Source organism: Ursus arctos, unplaced genomic scaffold (genome assembly GCF_023065955.2).
Source record: "Ursus arctos isolate Adak ecotype North America unplaced genomic scaffold, UrsArc2.0 scaffold_11, whole genome shotgun sequence".
Lineage (NCBI taxonomy): Eukaryota > Metazoa > Chordata > Mammalia > Carnivora > Ursidae > Ursus > Ursus arctos.
The window spans coordinates 62996580-63009427 of NW_026622775.1; the positions used below are offsets into that span (position 1 = coordinate 62996580).

General features: G+C 42.1%; 1 protein-coding gene across 2 annotated transcripts in view; it reads right to left on the minus strand.

Annotated features, from left to right (window-relative positions):
* Positions 1-12848, minus strand: part of MSRA (methionine sulfoxide reductase A) — a 408777-nt gene that overhangs the window by 135674 nt on the left and 260255 nt on the right. For both annotated transcript variants that reach the window (XM_026518907.3, XM_048212318.1), the window contains one exon: positions 8972-9076. In XM_026518907.3, the coding sequence (XP_026374692.1) occupies positions 8972-9076 (105 nt within the window). The remainder of the gene's footprint in view (positions 1-8971; positions 9077-12848) is intronic.

The following is a 12848-nucleotide window of genomic DNA, read 5'->3' on the forward strand; positions in this document are numbered from 1 at the left end:
ACCATACAATGGAAAGAACACAAGATTTGGAATTAAATAAGCCCTAAGGTTCAAATCCCAGCTCTTTCACATACAATAACTGGCTTGTAACAAATCCCTTCACCTCTCTGGGCCTGTTTATTCATCTGTAAAATGGGGCTAAGACCCCCTACTCACAGGTTGGAATCAGACCCATTCAAGTGCCTAACACAATGCCCAGCCCAGAAAAAACACCCAGTAAGAGTCTTTCATTCAATTTGGAGGCACCAAACCCTTACAGAACTAGAAAGGCAGAGGAAAAATGTTAAATATGAGCTCTATAGTATTACATGAGAGAGGGATTTGAAAGTGCAAATAGCGCATTTGCAAATAGCAAAGATACTATGTACATGTATGATAATGTTATGCAAGGAAAAGTGCCACTGAAAGAACAATTAATAAAGAAAAATATCAGTTAAACGCTTTGTTTCATTTTTCTCTGTTTCTGAAATTCTTAAAAGAATGAAATCCCTTTCAGAATTCATAATGCCGGGTTTGGGTCGTTTTTGCATTTTATATGTGTGCAGCTGTTTCTCCACTATAAGTATGCACATCTGCTCATTAGCAATACAATATAATTCCCACTGTCTAATTATTTGCAGATGATAGATTCCTTGTACATGGTCTAAAAAAAGGATAGTCCTTCAAAAGTGGTGACTTATTTAAAAAAAACTAACTTAGAAGGGTCAGCACAACGAAGTTCAGATATTAATTTGGCAAGTTCAAATATATGAACACCAGCACGTGATTGCCAACTTGATGAGAAACAGAAGAAAATAAGATTTTTTTCTCTCTCCAATCAGTGTTTCCCAGGAGACAGCGTGAGGGGGCTCGCGTCTCCATCATACACCTGGAAAGAGGCTAGGAAGGAAACCTGCTGAAGTTGGAATGGACCAAGCCTGCCCCCAATTCTCGGAGGCTTCTTGGGAACAACCCACCTAAAGCAACGTTTCATGGCAAGTGCGGTGGGACATGCGGGGTGGGGAGATGTGGCCCAAGGGCACTGAATGGAAAAGAGTCCTTGGTCGTGGGGTGGGGGGAGTCTTTAGCTCCAACCATCAGCCAAAGAGCCCCATTAATCCCCTACTCAGGACTCTGAAGGCTAAGGTAGCAGGATCAGGTGTGTGGGCCTGGGGCCCCACGAAACCTAACACCACAGATAGTGTGGCCCACTGGGGAAAGTCAGACAAAGCTTTCTGAGGACAACTGGGGACTCACTGTGAGAGGGGAGGGTGGGTGGGACATGGAAAGGGGTGCGGAGAAGTTGACTGAGGATAAAGGGAACGAACCAAGCACAGGAAAAGATCAACGATATTCAGAACATGAGCTTGGGGAAGATGGCAAAGAAAAAGTGGAGGGATACTAGGGTTCCAGAAGGAGCAAGTCAAACAAAAGTTGGTGACCTGGCTCTTACATAGTCAGGACGAGTCTGGTGGCTGTTATCTATGGCATGCTTACTCTGCTCAGCACTCGCCCCACACAATAGACTACATTCCCTCATACATCCCAACACACATCTGTGCCGTTAGATGGGGAAATAGAGGTTTGGCAGATGGGGAAATGGAGGCTTTCACTCATTTGTTCTAGACAAAATATTTTATGGGAAGCTTACTTTCTAGACTGTTAGTAAACAAGTGAACAATCAAATCATTCCACCTTGTGGTAAGTGTTAGGGAGGCAAGAGTGCCGTGACAGAGAAACCTGGGAGTGAGGACTGGGGGTACTGCCTCAGTCTGGAGGCGGGGTGGGGAAGACCTCTCTGAAGACACGCTGCTTTACGCTGAAGGAAAGAAAGGAGCCAGTCACGCCTAGAGCTGCTGGCAGACTGGCAGTAGGTACAGGCCCCCGGACAAGAAAGCGCTCGTGTCTTCCAGGAACGGAGAGAAGGAGGGCACAGCAGCAGGCATGCAGTGAAGTAGGGCGTGGGGTGGGGGAGACACGGGAGCGCAGGAGCTGAGGTGGCACAAGGGAGTGCCAATCAGTTAATCATAGGCTGGGCTGGCCACTGTAAAGAGTCTGTGTATTATCCCCCCCACCCCAAACGGGCAACCAGCAATGTGCTTTAAGCAGGAGAGAGACACACATCGTTATACATCGTGATATGTTTTTAACAGGTCATTATGGAGACTGGATTTGGAAAGGGCAAGACGGGCCTATCAGGAGGCTACTGTAGCAGCCAGATGAGAGAGAATGATAGCTCGGACCCAGGCACTCAGGTGAAGATAGAGAGACATGGGACTCAGCGAGGTGCGCAACTTTCCCAGGTCACGCAGCTGGTTCACAGCAGACCCGGTTAAAGCCGTATCTCCTCTAACCCCAGGGTCCATACTCTTAACAGATTTGATTAAAGATGCTTTAATTAAGGAAACGTTTTAATTAAGATCTTCGGAAGAGTGACTGGGAGTTCATCACCAGCTTCTAGTGGAAGGCGATTTTAGTAAGGATATAGGTTCAGCTGTTGTTGAAAGGGAAAAAAAAAAACAACCCTAACTGAACCAAATAACAGTAGGTTAAAGAAGATAGTTTTTGCACTGAGTCCAGCCTGGGGTGGTAACTCTGGAAACTTCTAGCTTGTAGTTCCTCCATGATAAGCATGAGGCCCCCATCCCTGTGGTCCAAGCTGGCTGACCACTACCTTTACAGGCAACTTGTGGGAAGGGAGAAAGAGAAAGAGAACACTCCTTGCTCTAAAAGCACAGAATCCAGAAGTTGTACACCATCACCTGTACTCATGCCCTGGGAGTCAGAACTTTGACACGTGGTCCACCAATCCAACCGTGCAGCAGGCATTGCCTAGAGTCTGTAGAATGCATTATGCGTGTGAGCATTTCCATTTTCCAGAGGTATGTGATATTGTGGTAGTTAATAAAATAAGCATCCAATTTAAAGTATAATTAAATACATAGTGGCATCTTAATATATTTGCTTTAAAAAGGTTACTAAGAACATGACTATATCACATGGGGGAATCCATAAAATCATTTGTGCTTAGAAGAGGTCCTCCTAGTTGGAAGTATGGGCCCCTCTGGTGCAGGGGAAAGAAAAGAGCCTTGAGCTTTAGACGGAGCTGGGTCCAAACACTGCCATCAACATCAAGCAAGACTGCCAATCTTTTGGAACCTTATCTTTTCTCTTCTGTTAATGGGGTTACAATGAACCCCACTTTATAAGGTTGTGATAAGGATTAAATGAATTTTTAAATTTAAAGCATCTATCCCTAAGACTGGCCCTTAGGAGTGCTTAAAAACGTTGCTCTCCCTTCTCCCAGGGAGATTGGGGAGAATAAAACAGGTTGGAACAGAGAAGTCATACTTGTGGGACCAAGTGAGACAAAGCTGAAATCTCTCAACATTGTGCGTTTGTGTCCTTGTGTCTTGGTCCAAGGAACAGGCCTGTGCCCTGTATCCTGTATCCAGGAACAGGACTGAAATGGTGTAATTCACACACAGAGGGTGCTAGGTAGAGGGATACAGATCAAGCATGAGTGGCTGGGATCTGCTCTGGTTCTTTGGATGACTGTGTCAGTGGCAAAGTTAAGGAGCCACCTATCCATCAACCTCACAACCACCACCACCCATCCACCCCCCCCCCCCGCCCCCGCCAGCAGCCATTCCATCACAGGATGACAACATCAACATTCCAACTAACAGGAAGGACAAAAGAAACTTTGTGGATAGAAAAACCTACACTTTCATAGGTAGAGGTAAATATTTTCCCACAAAAATCAAGGATATAAAAATCAATAAGCCCACTGAAACTGTACTATTGTACTGAGAAGGACATAGCAACAATGTCTGGCACTTGCATGGTACCTGACCATTGTCAAGTTATTTTCACATTATTTCATTTAATTCTTATGACAACCCATGACCTATGCAGTATAGACATTATTATCCCCTTTTGGCAGATGAGAAAACAGAGGCTCAGAAGTGTATTGGCCAAGGTCACACAGTTAGGAAGGGGTGAGGTGATCCCAGAACCCAAATCTCCTATGTCTCAGGCTCTGCCATGTTGTCTGGAGACTGGGGAGTTTGGACCCTACATGGTCAGGAATGAGCATGCTCCAATCTGTCTTTTGAAGCCTGGAGGAGTCATACTTGTCCCATGAGTACGACAGGACATATTAGCTTAATGGTGGTATCTGAATACTTTGGCAAAATAGAGGTTTTGTAGTAATTGCTAAATTAAGAGAAAAAAGTATTCCAATTACTGGCCAAATCTATAATGACACTGTTAGGTCTGTTACTTCACCTGAAGCTAATCCATTGAGTAGAACTCTCTCAGGACTCACTGCCTATTGGCTATGAAATAGCATAGTAGAGTATCTTTAAAATAGTATCTTTGAAAGCCTACACTTTCTGATAGCTCTCTTACCACTTTTGCTCCCTTCCAAATCACAGAATGGGGGAATTTCCTCCCTGCCATTGGGGCAGATACCATGAGAGCTCCTACAGTACCTTGAGGCAGTCAAGGACATGCAGGATTTTCTCTGCCTAGTCTATGCCATGAAGATCTAATTGAACTGAAAGGGGACTTTAAGCTGAAATTCTTGCTGTTCCTACCACGGTAAATCCTGAACATTAGCAAGAGTCCCCACATTTCTTAATATCATTCTAAGATATTGCTTCTCTCACAAAATGAAGTGAATCATAACTAAAAAAAAATTAAGTGACCCCTTCAAATGTTTAATGACTCTATAAACAAAATACTTAAGTTTTTCAACATGCTTATTAAAATACATTTCTCTTGAGCCATATTCCTGTTGAGAATCATGTGTTTCCTGGGCAAATCTTCACATCAAAGGTCAATAACTTCTCAGTTTTACTCAGGTTTTGTCTTTTTGTTTAGTAACTCTGGCATAGGCAAGAGTATCCTTTATGCAGTTTTAAGAATCATTCTTCCTTCTGACAACAACCTCGAGTGGGCTATTGTTTCACAGGTGAGAGTGTCCACCAAATCCAACGTGCTGCTGTCTTCTGAAATGTCCACTCTCTGAGTCAGACCAGTCCATCTTACATGCCTCTACTTCCTTCATCTGTTCCAATGGGTGGTTCTCTTTCCTGGGCCACTGAACACTAAGAAAAGTGACAAGAGTCACCATGTGACTTCAAGTAGAGAATTAAGAAGCTGTGTTCAGATGGCCAAGTTCAACTGCATCCCAGATCTCTCCTGCTTCATGCCCATCCTTCAGGGAGTGGGCTTCAAATTCTTACCTCAGAAAAATTACATGTGACTACATGTTTTGGACCTTCAGGGTTCCCTGGGAATATTAAATTCATTGGCCCTGGAGTTCTTCTGAATTTATGTTTTTTGCTTTTAAAGTTCCAGTGTTAACATATACTTGTCTTCATGATTTCAGGTTAATATGTTGGCCTCATATACATTTATATTTATCTGAATGCTCACTTGATCTTGGTATTGTGAGATTAAACTATTTTCTCCCTATAGAAATATAGGGAGATACTCTGTGCATTAGCAAGAGGCTGGATAGTGCTGCTTTTTACAGACTCCTCGGTGATTCAGCACCACCTAACACAGTGTCTGGCAAGCAGAGGAGACACAAGATAAGTGTCATTAATGACTGACTGTCTTTCATAGTAGTTTGGAAATATTGAGATGATCTGATATGTATTCAGGCCATATATCCCAAATCTCAAGCCCCAATTCTAAATTCTGAATTACCAAGGAACCCCTTAATCAAACCACCAACAGGTCTTGAGGAAACAATCTTTAGTGTCCTCCACTCCATGTCTGAGTCAGTGATAAAATTATTAACCAAATGGCTTTAGACCTGTGATTTATAGAGTCAAATGAACATGGCTAACTAATAAACACATATAATAATATGTGTAACAATATGTGTAATATAATAAGCACAATGATTAAGCCGAAAGGGTGGATTAGCAAGGATTTTTGTTGTTTCAAGTAATAGAAACCCAACAAACTAGTTTAAGTTAAAAAGATGTAGGGGAAGGGTAGGTACCTAGTAGTTCTCATAACTGAGAGGACCTCAGTCTCCTGAAGATTCTCTCTTCCCATCCTGTCTCTCAGTGTCTCTGCTCATCTTCCTCCCTTGCTTCTCCTGTGGACAAGCTCTTTCCACATACAAAGCACCTCTACCTGGTAGCCCCAGAAAAGGGAGAACACCTTTTTCTCTCACACCACAGTCCCAGGGAAGGACTCCAAATGGTCCTGCATGGGTCACATGCCCATTCCTTGAATCAAACACTGTTGCCAACAGGAAAAGATACTGTCATTGGCCAGACCGGGTCATGTGATCACTCATTTCACCCTATTTCCAGAAGTGTCATGGGAAACCCTGGAATGCAGAAAAGGATTGTTACTATGGCCCATTACACTAAACTCTCCAACAGAAGTAATCCTAGTAACAATGTGGGAAGATTAGATATCCTGTGATTTAATATCTGTGAATGTATATATTGCATCAAGCACTATTCTAAGTAGAAACAGACATATGCAAGGATAGAAAAAGTCTCCCTCTACAGAATCATTTGTCTAAAATATCAGCATAAAAAATATGTCATTCAACAATCAAATCCTACTGTCTGTGAACCCCATCAGTAACAATTTCATCTTTTGGCTTATAGAATTGAAGCTGAAGATTAACCAGATGACCTCTAAAGTCTCTTCCCGTCTATGAGTCTATGAACCCTCTGTTAGAATCAAAATACCTCTGGAAGAATAGTATACTAAGCTATTACTTTCTTGGATGTGTTATGGACTGAACTGTATCTTCCCCAAATTCTTATGTTGCCCTAACCTTTAGTACTTGAGAATATAATCTTACTTGGAGATAGAGTCTTGAAAGATCAAAATTAAATCAGGTCATTTGGGTGGGCTCTAATCCAATCTGGCTGGTGTTTTTATAGGAAGAAGAGATTAGGACAAAGGTCCACGTGGAGGAAAGAACCTGTGAACAGGACCCAGGGAGAACGTGGACATCTACAAACCAAGGAGAGGCCTCAGAAAAATCCAACCCTGCCAAGGCCTTCATCTTGGACTTCTAGCCTCTTGAACTGGGAGAAAATAAATTTCTGTTGTTAAACTGCCCAATCTGTGGTACTTTGTTATTAGCAAACAATACACACGATAAACCAAGAATTTCAAAGGGGACTGAGGCACAGTGGAGACAAATTTGATACATGAGATGGGGCAAACAAGAGGTTCTTTAAGGTTTCTTTTAAACAGTAGAACTCCCCCTAAGATTCAGGGGCCAGTACTAGTAACATCGTTAACTGAGGTGTGCTGGTAAAGATGTAATAAAGTAGGTAAGAAGTTAAGAGAAGGAAGGAGAAAGAGTGCACAACAGACTTCACCCTTTTTGAAATTTTGCCAGGACTAGGCCTCAGGTGATCGTATCAGGACATGACACGATGGTTGGCCAAGCCAAAGGGCACATACCCAAACTTGTGGGCCTGTGGGGAGCCTGTCTCCTATGTGACTTCAGGCTGGCATAGGCTCCTAATGCGTGTCTCCACTGAGAATTCTGAAGCTCTGAGCATCCCGCCCTGACCTTTGGCTTTGAGAGCCAAGCACCTACTCCACCTGGATCAGGGGCTCACCAGCATGAGCTCTTGGCCGTCATCACTCTTACGTATGACGCTCACTGTCAGAGCTTCCTGCTGAGCCAACCCTAAGTTTGTTAGGCCTGCCTTTCACATATGAGAGGCCAGGTCCAATAGTTCAAACCAGGGTGACATCTGAACCCTTCTGACTATAGATAGTATTCTTACCCGACCAGTCCTCTACCTCCCCTGCCCCATACCTCATCGCTCCCCTGCTAGAAACTCATCCCCCCATGTCAAACCAGGAAAGCCTGCTCCTGGCCTCCTTCCTAGGCCTTCACCCACCCCGATGGATTTGCCTGGAACCTGTACCTGCATTACCCTGGCTCATTTATCATTTTGCTGCTCTTGCCTTAGCTCTGACCTTTACCCTCTAGCAAATCACCCAGACACTAGGTGGTACTTAGAATGAGAACTCAAGACCCACCGCCCTGTGCTGCTGGGGTCATATCAAAATTCCACCACAAAGCACAAAGCACATTGGGAAAAACACATCCCTTCTTCAGAAACAGCCAACACAGCATACCCACTACACAAAAACCTGACACCAAAGGGAAAATATTTTTGTTAAACAGACTGATTGCTAACTGAACAGGGTTTGTGAAAATCACATCTATTATATAGGACTTTTCAGTTCATAAGCCTCATAATATCAGATCATCATATTGGCAAGGCAGTGCTTGTAAGGCTGTTAGGATGAAATCTGGAAATTGCTTCATTATTGAATATTACAAATGATATTTGCCAACAGGGAATTTCACTTGTGTGTGCATTCAAATAAAATTTCTGGCCACCATTGTTTATAGCCCAAATATATTAATATCGTCATATAACAAATTCCAAAGAAGACAAGTGAAATATTTAAATAACCCAAGCATTGTGGACCCGCTGAATACTTTTACCTTTATGTTCTTTTTTTTTTTATCAGCCACAGACATTTAAATAAAAAAAAAATCCTGATAACGTCAAAAGATGAGAATGGCTAAATTCAGGGAAATAAAGGAACCATAAATCAGGAAAACTTTGGAGCTGCTAGAAAGACACTTTAATTTTGTAGACAAAAGACTGCATTAAGGAGGAATAATGCAATAATCAAAGGTGAACGAATCTCTATTGTCTGGCGTCTTTCTCTGTGGGAATTTTCCCACCCCTGACAGCTGTAAAGGGGGGAGGAGCGCAGACTGTGGCTGCGCCTTTATTCTCTCCCCGTTTGCTCCCCAGCCCCTCCTCTCCTCCGTCAATAAATGTCTGCAATCATATTCTTGAGCTCCTGGGTGATTTCAAGGTTCATCTCTTCCATGCAGCTCAAACACTAATTATCCCAGCTGTAATTAGTAAGATAATTAAATACTGGCTCACTCATCTACCTTGGGTCGGGTCATGATTCTCCCAGAAGACCTTGAGCAGTTCCTCAAAGCTGATGCGTTCTGGCTGGTACACCACTCGGACTACTTCTGCGTGGCCAGTTTTTCCTTGAAAGAAACAGAACATACAACCCAAATTTACTGACAACACCAATTTACGACAAGTGATCTGTTTCCAAAGAAGCATGAGACGAGGGCTAACATTCTTCCCTCTGCAGGAAGAGTGGGAGCCTAACTGTACGCCAGCTAACGATTTCGTAGCAAGTCTGTCGCTGGTTCTGTCTCCATAAAAGCATACAGTTGTCCTCTGGCAAAGCTTCCCGAGGATGATGACTTCTCGGCATTGTGCTCTAACTGTTTTTCTTTAATTTCACGAGAAAATAAACGCGGGTTTTCTTCCTTTTTTTTTTTTTTTTATCTCACCCTCCCAAAACCTACTTATGGATCCAATCTGACATAGTGCTCAAGGTTTGGAACTCGGCGAGGGGAATGAGCCAATTTATTTTTATCATCACTCCACGCTATATGCAGTAAGCGCAGCTGCACTCCGGGGTGACATGGTCCCAGATCAAGAAACCTGTAACAAACAGGCTTATATCTCATCCACGTCAGATCAATTCGTTAACGGAGGGGCATATTCGCTGTGCCGATAACACCGAGACAAGGGTCGGGTTCACGTACCCAGCAGGGTGGCAAGTGTTTTCCCAGCCTAATCGTCTCTGTGGTAAACAACGACCGCAGCGAAGTTCCCCGTTAGCGTGCCCGTTCTCAGAGGTGGTCCCCGGGTTCCGTAGATCGGAGAAGTGGGTGTCTGTAGTAGTCCCTGTGTCTATAGAATTCATGCCCTTCCTTATCTTACAGTGTTAGAATGTAGTAAATAATAGAACCCTCCATCCATATCATCTCTCTATTTAAATTTGTTTTCCATCTCTTTCCGGTCACCTTATGTGCAGTAAAGAATTTAGCTTCGCCCAAAGAGATATCTGGCCTTTCCTTGCCCTGGCCTCTGGAAGGTAATCTACATCACACCTGATAGGAATGTCCTTCTTTAAGGTGGAGCCGGTCACAGCAACAGTCTTGGGGTGGGAGCTGACCCCTTGGAATCTTAGCGTCGGGATGGCCGCACCCAACAGTGTTAGGGTCAGAGCTGGCCACGCCAGACAGACCAACCGTGTGCTAGGACTGGGGGCTTTGGGTAACGCAGAATCAGCTGACCTGAGTTCAACCATGTGGGCAATCATCGATCATGCCTCTGTAATGAAGTCCCAACAATAACTCCGAACATCAAAGCATGGGGGAGCTTCCTCGTTGGCAACACTCTTTCCGTATTGTCACACATGGATGCCAGGAGGGTAACACATCCTGACCGCATGGAAGACAACACAGAAACTTGGCACTGGAACCCTTCCAGACTCTGCCCTATGCATCTCTCCATTTGGCTGATTTTTATTTGTGTCCTCTCCCTGCAATAAACTCTTAACTCTGAGGGTAACTGTTCTCAGTGGGTTCTGTGAATCCTAACAAATGATCAGACCTCACAGTGGCTTGAACTTCACCTTAGTTTGCAAAAGTGTTTGCCCATAGGTTGGTAATCTCACTTTAATTCTCACACTGATTTTACGGAAGGGAAAACTGAGATACCTAGAAGTTACATTTGCCCAAGGTCACATGGAGCTAGTGAATTTTTGAATCTTAACCTAAAAACCTTCTGGTTTTTTGTCCAGGACTCCGTCCAATAATAAAGCAAAGAAAGCAAAGTGAACATGAATCCAAAAAAGGGAAAAAAAATCTATTCATTATCTTTCATCTTTTTTTAATATTTAATTTCTGACTGTAGAGATAATAATTTGCAAACAATATGAAGCTTAGGAAATGTTCGGAAGTATAAAAAAGAAAATAAAGATCACATATTATATTTGACCACATAAGATAACTACTATCAATCTGTTTTACACATCCCTTTCTGAATACATATCAGATGCACAGGCATGCATGTGTGCTCATACACACACACACACACACACACACCACCACCACCACACCATGCACAATTTGCTTTATTATAATCGTGGCATCATGCTTTTTTCCCACTTACCAGCATACTGTATTTTCCCATATCACTGGAATTTTTAGGAAATGCCACTTATAATGACTATATAACACTCCAAAGATGGTTGTACCATTATTCAATCATCCCGTCATTGGGGGTTTAGACTGAATTCTATTTTTATCTATCAGTGTAAATATCTTTCCACATTTCCAAGACTGCCTCAAGCCACAGTTACATAAGTGGGATTTCTAAACCAATGCTTACAAACATTTTTAAGTTTCTTGCTATCTAGCGCTTAGCTGCTGTTCAGTAAAGTTGACCCAATTTTCTCTCCCCATTGGCTGCACATTTCAGGGCCAGTCTCAGTCACTATTATAATGATTTTAACTCTTACCAATTTATAGTGGGACAGCAGTATCCTATCATTTTATTTTCAATAAGTTTAATCATTAGTAAGGTAAAAAAAAAGGTCATGTTTATTAATTTTAATTTATTTGCTCTAAATTTTATAATATTCTTTTTATATTGGGTTATTCATATTTTTAATGTGAATATTTTAATTCACGTAATTTTAATTCAAATATAATGATCATGGAAGGAAGCAAATAAACGGATTTTATACTCACAGATATGAAAAGAATTATGGGAGATTTATGGGAGAAAGATATATATATATTTTTTTAAGATTTTATTTATTTATTTGACAGAGATAGAGACAGCCAGTGAGAGAGGAAACACAAGCAGGGGGAGTGGGAGAGGAAGAAGCAGGCTCATAGCGGAGGAGCCTGATGTGGGGCTCGATCCCATAACGCCGGGATCACGCCCTGAGCCGAAGGCAGACACTTAACTGCTGTGCCACCCAGGCGCCCCTAGGAGAAAGATATATTAAGTATAATAATCATGTTATTGTAAAACCACTTTTGATCCTACTTTAAAACCTTATTATTTTGTGTTTTGAAATGTTTAAATGAATGATTAAATACATAAGAATTAAAATCTCTAAATATCAACAATAGCAACAAGATGTAACAAGCATGACAAATATATTTGGTAGGAAAAGCGTAGAAACCACACTAGAAATCTAGGCAAAAGATGTAAACAGGCAGTACATATAGGAAATAAATGTAAATCAAGATTAAAAAGTGCTCAACATTGCTAGTGATAAAAGCAAATAAAGGCATATTGAAACATGAATGTACCATCTCTCATTCTATTTTGTAAAACTGCTTACAAACGTATCTAGTGCTGACAAGGAGACTATAACGCTGGCACCCTTACTTGGCTGGTGACAGCATAAACCACCGTGCCCTTTCCAACCCCACAGGGATATGTATCGAAAGCCACAAAGATTAAAATTAACTTGCCTCACTAAGTGACCCAGAAAATCTAACTCAAAGATACAACCCCAGATGATGGAAAAGATTATGTACGTGAAAAAAAAATTCACTCCATCATTACTACAATAGAGGAGTACTAGAAGAAATCCAAAAGTCAAATAAAAAAGGAAGCCAAGTATGGGATAGCCACATGATGAAGTATTGTGTAACCATTAAAATACACTGTCCTAGCCCTAGTAAAAACTGTCACCATTCACTGAAGTCGGACATAATGGCAGCCACTTTACCTACTTGACGTTCTCTAATGCTCACAACAAATTTTCTTCCTAATTGTTTTCTATTGTGGAAAATACACATAACAAACGTACCATCTTAACCATCTTTTAAGCATACAGTTCTGTGGCATTAAGTACATTCGCACTGTTGTACTACCATCACCACCACCCTTTTCCAGAACATTTTCATCTTTGTTTTTTTTTGGCGTTAAGAGTGC